At 37.7% G+C, this 15,925-nt stretch overlaps 1 protein-coding gene across 5 annotated transcripts; it reads right to left on the bottom strand.

The window, feature by feature from the left end:
- Window positions 1-981: 981 nt before the first annotated feature.
- LOC116250990 (two-component response regulator ORR26-like) lies at window positions 982-8,817 on the bottom strand. Of its 5 annotated transcripts, none has more exons than XM_031625024.2 (5): window positions 8,792-8,817; window positions 6,004-6,156; window positions 5,514-5,903; window positions 5,053-5,129; window positions 982-2,315 (listed from the first exon to the last, which is right to left on the bottom strand). In XM_031625024.2, exons 2-5 carry the CDS (start codon window positions 6,068-6,070, stop codon window positions 1,236-1,238), a joined length of 1,614 nt encoding a protein of 537 aa, XP_031480884.1. In that variant the 5' UTR covers window positions 6,071-6,156; window positions 8,792-8,817; the 3' UTR covers window positions 982-1,235. The 5 variants fall into 5 exon arrangements, with proteins under 5 accessions (XP_031480884.1, XP_031480881.1, XP_031480883.1 ...); XM_031625021.2 differs by lacking the exon at window positions 8,792-8,817 and adding an exon at window positions 7,940-8,782; XM_031625023.2 differs by lacking the exon at window positions 8,792-8,817 and adding an exon at window positions 6,651-8,076.
- Window positions 8,818-15,925: the final 7,108 nt, after the last annotated feature.

Below are 15,925 nucleotides of genomic sequence, written 5' to 3'. Positions count from 1 at the left end.
AAGTGGCAGGGGTGGGATTCGATGTCGTAGGTCATAGTTTGGAGAGAGAGTGTGATCTAACACCTTTTCTGCATAGAGAGCGTGACAGAGTCCTTCCCCGAGAGAGGGCTGCTCATTCTCATTACAAGAAAACAGCATAGGCCGCCGGATGCAGGGTGCATCGGACATCGATTCTCTCTCTCTCTCTCTCTCTCTATATATATATATATATATATATATATATATATGAAGTTAAAACTGCCATTTGCCGGATAACTAAAATTAAAAATTCATCATCGCTAAAGCTTTGATTCACTTGTTCCAATCTTTCTTTTGTTGATGAAAGGAAATGTTAGCCTTCATAACGTGTACAACACAATCTTGCCATTCCAAATAGTTGTAAGATTCATCGCAGATAGCAATCAAGGGAGTTACGAGATTGTGAAGTAGAAGCAGATGCAGCTCGATGACAAGTTACACCATGAACACCGGACGGTAAAATTAACTTCAGGTTCACAACCCAGATGTCTCAAAGTAAGAACCTAAACATTTCTAGTAGTAAGAAGAGTTACGAACACTCAACGTCAGCAATCCTAGACTTAGATCAGGTTAAATCATGTCTCAAATAGACTGATATACAATTCCATAAAGACCAACACAGTGAGATCTAGAAGGGAGGAAGGACAGGCCACCTCATTCAAGCATCTGACTTTCAGAATGGCAATGAGAGATGATTGCATTATTCTTAAAACTGGCATTGAAGAAGTCAATTAATTATTAACAGCACTGTCACATAACATTAGAAATTTACAGACAAGTAGAACAATTATAATATCAGCTGCTTGCTTTATTATAATCAACTTGCGCCATAGTCGATATTCAAAAAACCTGAGTCTCTCTAGTATAACAGGGCAAGCGTCATCAAAGTCTCAACCAACTGGTTAGATTTTTCAGAAACCATTCTGCTCTGCACTACATATGAGAAATGACAAGGAAAAAATATTTGGGACAAACTTAACATGATGTATTTTCCTCATGTTGCTAGTTGATCCTTGAAGAAAGCAAACTAAGTACCAGTGTATATGTGAGTTTTTGGCACACCTCATTACATGAGTTTCCTTGAAAAGCAGTATGGAACTCAGCCACCTCAACCTAGTTATTATCTTAGTCATGGTGGCATAGTTGCTTGGGGAATACATACATTGGACTGACAAAATCAGGATTGAGATATAAAGGATACATAATTGCATAGTAGCTCACACTAGAAGCTGATCTCCATCCAAGGGCAATCCCTCGTCCATAACAAGGTGTTCTGGACCATAGAGGCTGCTGGAGTCGAACACTGATTCACTCTGGAAGCAGCTTTGTATTTCTGCCTTGGATTTCAGTTCATTTATCTTAAAAGTCTCCACAACATCAGGCCCAAAATCTGCAAAGCAGTCAAATCCTTGAAGTGGATAGAGTTGGAACTCATTGTATGTGTAGTCCAAGCTGGAATCTTTTGGTAATACATGCAGATAAGGTGACTCCCATATGTCGATGCCTTTCTGATCAAGTTCATACATCTCATTGAGGATCGAGCTGCTAACAGAAGAGACTGCCCCCATAACCTGTTGGCTGAGCATTGGATTATCACCTTGGACAGCAAGGAGATTGTCTTGACCACATTCTGACGGGAATTCCAACCCTACAGCACAAGTGCTTCTGCAATCACTACATCCAAGCTCATTTTCATTAACGGGTGTGTCAATGTCAACACCAGAAACAGATGTTTTCCCATGGAGAAAGGGCTCTTCAGCCCTGCATGGTGGAAAGCCTTTTAACTGATCAAGAATGGCCTGGTGAGGCTGACTGCGCATTAGCATGTCAGGATAGTCGTTCTCCAGAAGGGCATATGAACTCTGAGAATGTGTGATATGCATCGGATGTTGCTTGAATTGGATACTTGAAGTCCTTTCACCCATTGGGTACCGTTGAGTCGTGGTCGTTTTAAGCAATGGTTTATCCATTTCTGGGACTGTCCTCTCAGTAGAAAGAACACAATTTACCTGGGAAATTGGGTTTGCTTTTGTAGTATCAACCATGTCATTGGTCAAAGGCCACGTGTTAACCGTGATTGGCAAGTTGATCCTACTCATATCATCTTCGTGAGCTCTTTGTATTTCATCACCTGAGAATCCAAAAGTTGTAGCTGAGTTTGCTCGATGTGCTGTAATTGAACTCAGGCAAGTGGAACTTCCTGACTCCACTGAGCCGCAGTCTGGTTGCATAGTCCCCCCAAAAGCAGGTTCTGGTTTACTTTGCTTCTGCAATCTTCCCAAGTACAGGCGATACTTCTGTAAAAGAAGATGCAGTTGATACACAACGCCCAATCAGGAAAAGTACATAAATAACCACATTTAGGCAGGGGAGGCTGAGGTGTGATTCATACTTGTCCTTTTCCAGTTCATAGGCTCAACCAGAAATGCAAGAATTGAAAAAGCAAAAAGTGCATTTATACAAGAAATATGAAAGACATTCTGAAAAGAAATGAGAAGGGTCATTACGAGGTTAACACGGACTGGAATGATAAGAGTAATCCCTACATAAGTCATACAAGAGCAAACATGTAATTTTGCTATGACAAGGACTATGTCTGAGGCTTGCAACTTCCCATCATCCAACTCTTGTTTGCCTTCCATTGTCTAAAATCCAAAAAAGAGCGCAGACATGGTCCTCACAAAAATCAACTTCTAATTAGGCATACTCAAGATTCTTGATGAAATCAACATCAATTTATTTTGACAATGAAAACTATTTTTTTCTGTGAATAATTTCCTTGTTTTTGGGCTCAGGCTCCTGGATTGGTGGATCCCAACCTGCATTCTAGCATATTCGGATCTTTCCCCAGAAGGGCAAGGAACCAGGACATTATCACTTAGCCGGCCCCCTTATATGTCTTCGAAGATTCATCTTCGTCTTTGATACAAGACTAAACTCTCACATTTACCCCCCTTAAAGTACACACCTCCATACGTGAGAGATCCCATGTCCGAGTGTCGAACCGGCTGTAATACCAACTGTCACAACATGGCCCACTCTCATACCGAGCTCAAGCTCTCGGTTTGGCAAATCTTAACATGCCCCCTAGCAGCTTTAGTTCCAACCCTAAAAGGGATAGAAAATAGGACAACTAACCATGTAGCCGACCCCCTTATATGTCCCCGAAGATTCTTCACAAACTTTGATATGAAACTAAATTTCACATCCATCTCCCCTTTAAGCACATGTGTCCGTGCGTGTGGGACCCCAGGTCGAAGTGTTGAACCGGCTCTGATACCAATCATCACAGCCTGAGCCTGATGTGGGAGTGGGTTGGGTTGTGATAGCGAGTGCTTCAGATTTATTTTTATCATTTTATTAAACTGCATTTTGTCTTGCACATTGTAAGTTTATCTGACACTTCATCAATTATATATGCAGATACAGCAGAAGTCTGTTTGGGATAGTCCATGGCGATCTCGATTATGATGGCATAAAGTTGTAAGCACCATCTTTGCATTGATTTAGGATGTGCCTAACACAGTTTCCATACTCGCCTGTATAATTTTATCATGTTCAGTGTTTGTATGATTTAATTGCTGCAATGGTAAGAAAATCAGAATCTTACACTCAAGAACATAAGGATGGTTTTGGTCTAAAAGACCACACTAGAGTGTGAGAGAACTAATATGGTAAATATGAGTAAGAGCACTAATTTATTTTTCTGAAGACCTGCACTCCATCTAGCTATGGTAGTTCACCACCAGTATAGCAGTACAAGCGCCTGCACATACACACACACACACACACAGAGAAATGGGGTTTCTCTCAGCGAAACCTTGTGGAGTTGGTTCCAGAACATATCCGTGTTTGCAGTTCCATCCCCTTTCAAGTGCTCTTCTATTTTATTTTATTTTGGTCTACATTCTTTAAGAAATTCTACTTTTTGAGCATGTTGTTTCATTGTTCCATATCGAACACAATTTTGATTATTATCTTAACTCATTGGTAGTGAAAAATTATAAATTTGCTACTTGCAACTTGAGTAATGTGAACACCTATTTTAATGTTCATCCTGTAGACAAGCACAAACAACCAAGAGCATGACCGAGGTATAAGTCGGTTAACCTTCCTTTTCATGCTCTGCTACAATTTCATTTTCTAGAACAAATCTAGGCCTTTCAGAAAACACGAAGGATTTTTTCATGTATCTGGATTCACTACAGAATAAACTGCCCAACCACGAGATTGAAGTTATTGAGGCAAAGCATCGAAGAGAACCTCAAGGAACAATTTTACTTCTAAAATTACACATCTAAACTAGCCCGCCAAACAAGGTACTTATCTTTTGACATGAGACATAACAGATATCATCAATGAGAACAGCATTCAGATGTTTTCAAGCTTAAAGTGGCCTTAAATAAATTTCACACTTTCTAACAGGATAGTTTCCCTTACTGGATAGCAAGTACCAAGCTTACTTCTGAGGATATGCACAGTTGTTCTCATCATGATTAGGCAATCTGCATAAATGCCATTGCCTCCTAAAAGAATTTAGCCACTGCTACTGTCTTAAAACATAAACTCGGGGCAATAGGTCCAAACAAAACGACATCTAATGCTTTCTGTTGTAAAACATAAAAAAGAGAAGCAATAGGTACAAACTACAAACAAAGGGCACATATTGATGTTAGAAAAATCAATTAGAGTTTTTGAATCACACCGAAGATGAAGCAGCTCCTTAAAAGGAAAAGGGATAAACTAAACACGACGCACATCTCAATGGCCTGAACAAGCAGAAGAAAATATCTCCAGATCTATGTTGCTGAAATGCTTATATTAGGAAATTAAGTCATCAGTAAGTTCATGAGTCTCCAAAACACAACATTGCCAATAACATGTCAGCAGCATGTATCATTAAGATTATGATAATACACCATGCAATAGGCAAAGGAAAAGAAATGAGCAGCTTTAGCTGGGATGGGAAAAATGGGTATGTCTACTGTAAATCCTAAAGCAAATTCAAGTTGTCACGGTTTATCAAAGAGTTACCTGCAGATGACTTGCAACATTTTCTCTTGTCAGACCAGGAACTTGCATCAAGTCGAGTATCTTCTTGGGGCCAACTTCTAAAGAACAAAACACAGTCCAAAATGGTAATCAGCAACCAACAAAAAAGCTAGAGGTAGGCTATTTCAGCCACAATTATGTACAATGGAATCATTTGGTAATCTTGGACTTTGATTCTGACAATGTGTTCTGATAGGGTCCAACTAATATCAAGGCTACAATAAACTCCAATTTTGGTTTAGACTCCACATCTCGTCTTCAAAAAAGTGTCAGACCAACCTAATCAAATTTTATTTACTTTTGGATCCAAAAGCCAAGGTCTAAACATCCACTCTAATGACCAATTTGTGGCCTGGGATTTTTGTGCTGCAACCAGTAGCTCGGTCCAAGGTCATCAAATGCATCCAACATAAGAAAATGAGAATTAGCACAGGATTACTCACTCTCAAGTCCTATCTGATTGACAGCATTGACAAATTTTTGATGTAGATCGACTGACCACACAACCCTAGCTTTCTTGACAGCAGAAGTGTCACCACTCTCATGTTCATCATCATCCTCATTTTTCAGGTCCTTCCTTTTTTTTGCTGATTTTGTATCACCTTCATTTGATACATGGTCGTCCTCAAAATCGTCCAGCACATTTTTTACAAGCTGAGTTTCTTCATTCTTGTCATGATTTTCAAAATCCTTCATCTCATGCCTTTTCTTTCTGAAAACATGCTGCCATATATTTCTAAGCTCCTTCATTCTTACAGGCTTAAGCAGGTAATCGCAAGCACCATGATGGATTCCTTTCATTACTCTGCTTGTTTCGCCGTCCACTGACATCACTGTTAACATAAAAAATTGCTAAAATGAGTAATATTTGAAAATTGAAGGCTAAAGCTAGAGCAGACAACATAAACAAGAAAAAGAACCCTGTCAACTAACTAATGACTGGCAGATCCATTTCAAGCCCAACATGTTCAAGAAGCTTGAAACCATCCATGTCAGGCATGTTAACATCACTTATGACAATGTCGAATCCATCTTTTCTTTCACGAAGAATACTCAGGGCTTCTCTCGCTAAACCACATGTTGTCACTGCAAGAGGAACATAGATAAATCAGCAAAAACCCATGCATTTTAGGCAGATGTTTGTCATGCATGTTAAGAATATCAAATTGAACTAGAAAAGACTCCGTGTAAAGAACATCAAAAAGCAAATCAAAAATGAGCAATTAATCAGAAAATTGTTCCTTTCTTCTGTGTTTTTAATTTTTCCACTTTATAATTAACGTTCAAGACCAAAAATAATAAATAATAAATAAATAAAAAAAGCAACCAGAACTGAGAATGGCTGAAATGACTGAGGATAAATTAACCATCTCTGGTGAACATTAACTGGTACATCACATCTCTGAATTTTAGTTTTCTGCTAAAAGAAAATATGATTAAGAAATTTTGAGATCCATGTGGAAGAAAAGTGATACACAATATTACCTCCATAAGGTTAACCAAATGTGATTCAATCAGGGTAGCCTATTCTGTCATGCTATAACAACAATAAACCAATTAAACTCTAAATACAAGGGTACCCTGAATGGCACAGACTCCTTCGGAAGTTTACTCCCTCCATGCATTTGTAAAGGGACCATTGTAATTTGAGAGCCAATAAACTCGATGCATACACTGTTAGGAAAAAAGAAAGATAATTTCCATTTGCAGATAGAATTTCCTCTTGGTCATTGTTTCCACTGGCAGATATTTGGAAGAAAATGCCAGTATCAAGCAAAAACTGTAAATGTTGGTTAATTTTCAGATCGTGCATCATTTCAGCAACCAAGAATACAGTGAGATTGCCATAATTAGCAAGGCCTCCAAAAGTGTCAACAGATACCTGTCTGGTGTACAATAAATTCCAAGATTCTTAGCTGTGCTGAGCAAACATCTGTAGATGATCTTTATTTTCTTCCTTTTTCTTTTTTTCCTCATGGACATGTATAACATAAAAGTAGAAATTCAAGAAAAGAATAAAGCCTTTTATGCTTCATCTTCCACAGTACCCAGGGTATCATATTTCATATTGCACAATCTTTTGCATGATTCTAGTCTCCACTAGATATAGATATAGAAGAATACTGGAGGATATCTTGAAGAGCATTTTCGTCCCACGAACCCCACCAAAAAAAAAAGATGGAAAAAGGGTGCTAGAGGAAAGCAAAAGATAAAGCGGTTTGATGTCATGACATACCGCCCCCCCAATCTAAGAAGTTTATTTTGTTATTTCTCAAAAGTTAGACATTTTCCTTTCCTCATGATGATAAAATGCAAAGACAATGAAGGAAACTCAATGAAACAGATAATGAACATCCAAGTTTAATTCTCTATTTCATGAGCATCCAAGTCTAAACTTCATTGCATCGAATAGCATTTACCAACTACCAACCATCCAAGTTTATTTCTCTACTTCATGAACATACACTTTAAGCGCTAAAAGATAAATTGGTAGCACTTCTTATAAAACAAGCGTCATCAACCGACAAACATAAACGAACGTAGCAATAAGAGATATGAAAACAAAAGAAGAGGAAGACACAACAAAAATTTGTCAAACTGATCCTCTTCAAAAGGTAAAGTTTCAGTTGGTTGTGAAAAGTAGCCCCCAGAACTATACTATATATAAAGCAAATGATGAAAACATTTCGACGCAACCATGGAATATATCACAGACAAAGACGGATGGCCACCTAAAGCTTCTTAACTAAGACCATAATATTCACCGGAAAAAAAAGGAAAAAAGAAAAAGAAACCTGCATGAACGAGGACGGACAGACATAAACCATGAAGTAGGACGGAAAATTCATCGAAAATTAGGAAAATCAACCTTCATATGAGCACTTCCTGAGCATTTTCTGCAGGATCTTGAGCCATGTGGGATCATCATCCACAACAAGAACCCGCAGTCCAGCTGGGAACTGAGGCTGCAGATTAAACCCATTATTTTCCATTACGAAAATCAACTACTACCTAGAGAACACTCAGCAGCAGCAGAAGAAGAAAACCCAAGTGGGTATTTTTCCTTCTTTGTTTCTGTTGTGGAGGAAGGCTAAGAGAAAGAGGAAGACGGTAATAAGAGTACAGACAGATTGTTGCAGATACAGAATGAAGACCCAAGCAAGTAAAAGGAGAGGAATAAAAGAATCTCTAAGCAGAGAAGGGGGGAGGTGCCTATAGACGGAGGCCAACTTTAAAGAGAGAGAAAGGAGCATCATTTCTAGGAGGAACTCTGCTTAGCTCGCTTTTCTCTCTTCCCTACAGATTGAATAAATGAATACTTTTAGTGTATATTAAAAATTGGGTATCGTTTTGCATGGGCAGGGAATAACCACATTAAAAACTAGTATCTAAATGGTAGTGAAATTCTATTGTATAGATGAATAAGCCACACTCCCCACTGTAGGTGGAAGAAGAGTCGAAAGGAAAACAAACGTAAAATGCGAGCCCCACTGTCTCTCTCTCTTCCTCTTACGTGCTTTCACAGGGAGAGCGCGTCGGGTGATTTGATGCTTAAAAGGAATAAAACCCAGGGAGAGAGAGAGAGAGAGAGAGAGAGAGAGAGAGAGCTTTTGGGTGGCCGTGGTGCTGTATCAACTGCCACACAGAATTCAGGTGCGGAGCATGTGACGGTTAAACAGCATCTCGGTCGGCAGGGTTTGCACGAATTTTTCGAGCCTACCTTGTTCTCCAAACTCATTCCTGTCAACAAAAGAGAGAAACGGGCAGACTAAAGTGAGTTTCAATATAATATTCCCCTTTTCAAGAAAGGTGAGAGGCACAAGGGACGGAGCATTACTTGAAAGTTTTAGGTTGTCTGAATGACTTTTCAGTAATCGACGTTTTACGAAAATCAGGTTTTGTGACAGTTTGGTTTTTGTTTACCAGTAATAAAAACTCGGTTTCTCTGTGTTTGGATTGAGCATATGTATCAATGAATATTTGAGTACTGGGGACCCCTTCTCTCTCTCTCTCTTTTTTTTCTCTCTCTCTCTCTCTCTCTCTATATATATATATATGTATATATATATATATATATATATTACTTCATGATGATGTCAACAGCAAGCTCCTTTAGAAACTCTTGACATATTGTCCATGGTTCCCTTTAAAAACTTTTGGCATATTGCTGAGCACTCCCTTTACTTGATATGTTGCAGAGAGTTCATGTGATATTAGAAAAGGAAATGTGTGAAGGGGGGCGCCTGATAGTCTTGGATTTAAGATCATCAAGATTTGAGAACTGTAGATTTAAGTAAATCCTCCTCCCTCCGATCTTAAATCCAACCAACCTTTTCTCAATGCAAATAAGCAAAATAAGTTTCTTAAATGTGGATCTTAGGCCTGATCTAGGATCTTTAGTTTGATAAACTATTGATTTTTTATCACATTAGCAAAAAGATGTCATGTCAGATCACACCAGATCCTAGATTTTAAATATGGAGTAACCAAATTCTCCTTAAGAATTTTAAATAAGGTGGTCATTGAATCGGGTATCCGATGGGTATAAAGTTGACGGTTGTGTCGACTAAGCAAGCCAGACTTGGGCTACCATCAGAGTCTTTGAGCCTGACCTAGTCCGGGATTGTCGAGCCTAGGGGGCCGTCGTTTGGATGACCCAACAAGAACGATGTTTTCACCCTATGAGGAAACCCGGCGTTTAGATCATGTAATCCAGTTTTATGAAAACCAAGTTTTTAATGAATTTTAAAAACCTTGTTTTTTTTTTTTTGAGTGACACATCTAAAATCTGAATAACCTAAGGGGTACTATGTTTTTTCAAAACTGTGTTTTCTTTAAACCCAATTTTGATGGCACTCAAACACCCCACAAACCTAGTTTTGAAGGCAAAACCAGATTTTACTTCCAAAACCTGGTTTTGGATGTCATCCAAACACCCCATAAGAAATTTCTACATTCCATATCTTAAATATTGAGTGGGTACCCTTGATTTTCTTTATGAGAGTTTAAATGGCTCTTGCATAGCAAACGCTCCTAGTTTTGGGAATAAACTTCCACAAACAAAGTCCATTTATATACACAAATTAGCCACAGGGCCAACCAAAATTGGTAAAAAAAGTGAAATAATTTAAGTAAGATCAAATCAGGTTTTCACGTTAACGGACGGACAGAATACTGCAAAGTAAACATGCAATTTCCCAAGTTGACAAATTGGGCCTGGTACCGGAGGGGGTACCTGATACCCAGCCTCATTCGGATCCATGCTAAGACCTTTATATATATATATATATATATATCCCACACTATTCCATCCAGGATAAAAAGTAGACCCTTTAAATCTTGATTAGAAAAATTTAAACAAAATATAAACATCCTAATGCATTTCTAAAAGCTATTTTAGTATGGTTAATGATTTGATTCCAGTCGTTTTAATGAGAAACGTAGACTTTTTCTGCTATCAAAATGTTGATATTATGGGAGCCGTTCATTTTTGCTTATTATTAAAATGCCGTTAAGCTCCAAAAATGATCAAATTAATAAATGTTGTCCATCAACTCAACTCATTCTTAAGATCACATCAATAAGATTAGATTGTAAGATTAACCATATTTAAGTCATCTGGTTTTTATCCCTGACCTAATGGCCTAGGACCTATCAATTTCCCTAGATATGTATAATTACATATATTTTGTTATAATTAGTTATATTTTTATAATTAAATTATATTTTTATAAAAATTGAATTTTGGTGGCCCAAGCCTAATGTTGCGGTCCTAATTGAGAGAACTCCAATGGTTCTTTCTAACATAGAAAAGGCAGCCATGATGTCTCAATTGTGCATAATATTATTGGGAATGCAATTAAATCTGCAAGAAACTTACGGTAAGTTTTGAGAAATATATGAATAGTTAATACCCAAGCTTGAACATTTTCATATGACCGTCTTTTTTCGATCTACGAGAGCACCTTCATCCGACCAATTATATAAGAGATAAAACCCAGACCAGCTAAAAAATAAGGTGTTTTTATTGTACAATCTAACTTTACGGATATGACTTTAAGAGTGATTTAACAAGGAACATATCTTAAATTAGTAATTTATTGACTTCAATAATGTTTTTTAACAATAAAAAATGAACGACTTTTATAATATCAAAACTTTGATAAGTAAAAAAAATCAATTTTTTTACCAAACATACTTAAATTAAAACATGATTTATGTGAAATTAGTGTTTATGATCATGTTGCGATGTTTATTTGCTGTTTCCAATATTTTTAAATAAAAATTAACCTAACCTGTCTATGTAAGTGATATATCTGTATATAAACACGCACCCACATACCATATGTCAATCCAGTTTAATTTTAAAATTTTGTTGACTGTATCTACATTAAAAAACGATTTTAAAAAAGGAATTAAGAAAATGAAATTGCATGTTTGGAGACACAGAAACTAACACAACTCACGTCTGTTAGACATGTAATGTGAAGTTTAATAATTAATATCTTATGAAACAATCATCTATGTATTTCAGAAAATTTATTTTTTAAAAAATAAGTTTATATCTCATAAATATAAAGATCATATATTGTTATGGTAATATATAACTAATGAAAAATGTTAAAAATAGATGGATTAAATTATTAATGGCACCATTCTCACGGGTCAGGAGGGGAACCCAATGCGCGGACAAAGGCACCATACAACCCGTCTATAGTTTCCTCTCTCTCTCTCTCTCTCTCTCTCTCTCTCTCTCTCTCTCTGACGCACACAGACACACACACACATATATATTAACATTCTAACGTGTTTATATACTAATTCAAGTTGTTCTCAAGGAAATCATTGATTTTTGTATTATTAAAAAGCTGAAGTTATAAGATCCCACCGTTTGTTTTACTGCTATTGAAACATGTTAATATAAAAAAATCACTAAATTCTCATAGAAAACATTCCTAAGATCATATCTGTATGGTTCAATTATACAGAAAAGTACTTCAATAATCAATTCTGAGTGGTATTGTTTTCATCCCTGTCTAGTGTGTGTGTATATATATATATACGGTGAGTCAACCAACCATTTAATGAGGGTCATCAATGGTTGAAAGAAAACAAAAAAAAAGGTATGAACTAATACTATATGAAGAATATATCTTTTTTTTTTTCTTAACTGTCTAGTATGATGTGTGTGTTACTGTGTTTTTCTTAACACACTATTATTTTCTCATGAATTTATACTAAAAAATGAGATAGATTTATGAAATACCGTTATAAATGTGCCATGAGTATGTATGAGCCCTAGTCATAAAGGAAGGAGAGAGATAAGACCATAATTTGGCAATCACAAAGCAAAAAAATCCCGTTCTACATAGCACAGAGTCACATATATTCAGGTGTGGGCAGTTGCATACTAAGCCCCACAAAAACTCTTTATATTCATATTGATGATTTGTTCATTTATAGACAATGGTGCCCTTTAGGACCACGATTTGGCACTCATAAAATAAAAAATTTCATTAGTAGAGCCATGTGTGGGTAGTTGTAAATTGTTCCTAGCATTAGCAAATTTTTTAATAATAACAATAACAATAATAAGAATAATAATAATAATATTATTATTATAATATTATTATTATTGTGACAATGGATCTATCACATGGCAAACTTAGCATCATCACATGCAAATTGTCTCTGTGCAGCGGATTCATCAAACTGTTGTCAATGCAAACTGATGTGCAGAATAATTTTAAGGTTCTCTACAACTTGTTCATCAAGTTGGCGCCTATGTCACCAACATCGCGTAGGCGTAAGCTTCCGTCCTCTCCCCATCGATTATCGCGTTAAAAATCTTGCCGACTCTTGCAAGATGCCCACGGCGACACGTTCCCAAGGCGGAGCGCCCCTTTTCAACGCATTGCAGAGTTTGTCAAAACACCAGCCCGCCCTTTGCTTTTGCTTTAATATATTCCCCTTTCACTATGTGCGCTTCCTAGTTTTATATAGATGCTACCACTTGTTTATAATGAGGAAGAAGAACATAACATCACTCCCGCCTAACCCACTGATGTCATGACCACCAAGACCCTTGGACCCGTTCTCGGCTCAATCACGCTTGACTAGCGTTCTCGGAACCGGTGGAACGGCACGTTGACCTGACTCGAACCATAGTCGGCAAACTTCCCGAGAAATTGCTCCGGTCTGCTCAGATCACCGATAAATCCAGCCGCAAGTCAAGGTTGACCAGGCTCACCCTAACTCCGCCGATTCGCCCTGTCTAATTCAACTGCAATGATTTACATTTTGGTTATTTGAATACTCAATCGAGTCGACGAATCAACTAGCTGACTCTGTAGGACCTTGTGGATGGAAACAAACAGTGGACATAAGGACATGGTGGGACCCACAGACATTTTCAAGTGAGCAGGGTTTTCTAGTTCGCCAAAGGGACAAAGTCTTCACCCAACCTCTTATTATCTCGTGGAGCATACTTTCAGTATCTCGAGATTTTGCCCATGCCGTGTTTCAACTTGTGCATCAATTGTGTTTTTTTTTATAACATAGAGATTTGACACCCAAAGGTTTGGAATAAAAACTGGCCGCCCACTAGTCTTCACCACTTGCACCAAACCCCTATTTGAACTCAACCAGACACCTTGTTATGTGTTCCCTGCAACCATAGAGGACGGTCCCATGCGTCCGTCCCGTTCAAACCACATGCTCAAAAACATCCAAAGTCAAGTCCTTTTCTTACACATTAAGTGCATTCTGCAAGAGCCCTTTTGTACTTGAGCGAATAAATTCGTTCTCTTAACAGTTTAATACCTAGGGTTTGCGTCCTTCGCTACAAGAGGGAAGCAGAGAAAAAACCATTCCGGTAGGCAAGATGCTAAACATGCATCTCCCAAGTCTCTCTCTCCCCCACTCTCTCTCTAATATATATATATATATATATAATTCATTTATTTATATAGAGACACACACACGTTATCATCTTATGCCTCAAAATATATTCGAAATATGATTACAGACATTGTTGGTTTTTCTGTATTCACTAAGCCAGTTGCTATCAGGAACCCACAGTTTTATGAGGAGATTTGAGTGTTTCATGATAATGAAATATTCGTGTGATGCATTTTGAAAAGCTTTTGCTATTCCTCTAGTTCAAAACCCATAGCTCTGCTCTTATTTGGATGCCAGAGGGCATGGAAGTAACAATGGCTCCCTAGTCAAACGATGATGGTGACTCCTTTTCAATGGGTGCTAAAGGTTAGGCAAGAATCCTGCAAGAGTAGATAGACAGACAGTGTGGACTTTGTATTAATATTTGCTTCTTCATAAGCGACAGTAACTAGTCATTTGCAAATATCACAAGCTTCTAATTGTAGGCAACCTTTAGATTCAGGTGAGAAGGAGAGAATCCGAAGTCTCATTCCTGCCCGCCCCTTGGGGTCCAGAGTTGCGTTGGGGCCGGGGTGATCTTACAGTACACCCTTCAACTCAAGTGCCACGTATACCACAGTTTACAGTCCAAATGAGTAACACCCACAAAAATCAAACTGAGGACGTGCCAATAACACACCACTCCCACGTCTTTTATAAAACAGATATCATTGGTCAGATAAACAGGGGCCACACATAGCTGAAGAGAAATTGATACGGAAATTTTAATGCTGAATCCAAAAATAGTTAAGCAAAAATAATATATATTAGCACATCTGTTAGATTTAGTTGGAGAAACCTAATCCACCCATAAGTCGAACTGGTCGCTTTCGTCTTTTCTTTGGCAAATTGGATTAATTCGAATTTATTTGAATCAGATGTTGGATAATCTGTAACATCCCTAAATAGAAAGGTTTGCAGCTAAGCATAAGAGTCTAGAATTGCTACATTTCAGATTTGCTAGCTATGGAGATCATTATATATGCAGATTCCTCATTGCATGTAGATTTAACAACTCAATTTTTTTTCTTCTTTTTATTAATTCAACTATGAACTAAAGAGGAGGCCATGCGAGTACCTTAACATAGTTTAGTGACAAAATTCCTGCTTTATTTGCCGAGATATGGTCATAGATATTCCAGACACATGGAGTCAAAATAAACGGTACATTGCCCAGCATTAGATTCGATCCGGAGAAAATGAACTTTTTCTTTTAATGAGCAGGCAATCTCTCCAGTGTGTCAGACTGATCCAAGTCAAGTTCAACTCCTAAATGAAAATTGTAGCAGCCTGTAGAATAACACTTTTGCATATTTGAGTTGCTGTCATTCTTTTAGGTCCTCATGAATAGCTGAACTTTTATAATTGAGCACATTGGTGACAAAATTCGTACACTCCAAAAGCTTAGCCTCATATTAAAACAAAGAAAAACATAACAAATAATAAGCAAAAAAAATTTAGCCTGGTTTTCCACCATTGAAGGCCACATCAGCTTTAAGGGGCAGAGAATGGCTGCTCGGAGCCAGGGCATATAGTTGGCACGTCTCTATTTTGATTCTCGTAGGTGCTACTATCCTGAGCTGTTAAAGGTGGAGTGAAAGGTGGCCTGCTGCCGAACTAGGCTCTAATGCAGCCTAGGACCCTGGAAGAAAGGAGAATGAGGGAACTCTTTGGGCCTCGTCCGTGGGGTGGATAATGCTGCCCACCTGAAAGGCCGCCATCGACCTTAGAATAGATGGTATTCATGTCCTTTATTTATAGAGTTTTTACATCTATGCGCAGCCTAAAATCGAGGAACAAAAACCAAGAACTTTATAATGGCAGCATTAATTTTGCAAAATTCCTTTTGATTTTGCTAATAAACATTCTTTGATTTTCTCCTGACCGACAATCTCTTTTGGTTTTGCCAACACAT

This window comes from Nymphaea colorata, chromosome 3 (assembly GCF_008831285.2).
Source record: "Nymphaea colorata isolate Beijing-Zhang1983 chromosome 3, ASM883128v2, whole genome shotgun sequence".
NCBI classification, from domain to species: Eukaryota; Viridiplantae; Streptophyta; class Magnoliopsida; order Nymphaeales; family Nymphaeaceae; genus Nymphaea; species Nymphaea colorata.
This window is presented reverse-complemented; position numbering and strand designations above follow the sequence as displayed.

Coding starts and splice junctions, on each gene's coding strand:
- LOC116250990 (XM_031625021.2), bottom strand. CDS start 8,063: ATGGAAAATAATGGGTTTAATCTGCAGCCTCAGTTCCCAGCTGGACTG. Junction 5,904..6,003: donor AATGGATCTGCCAGTCATTA/GTTAGTTGACAG, acceptor TTATGTTAACAG/TGATGTCAGTGGACGGCGAA. Junction 2,316..5,052: donor ATGTTGCAAGTCATCTGCAG/GTAACTCTTTGA, acceptor CTTCTTTTACAG/AAGTATCGCCTGTACTTGGG.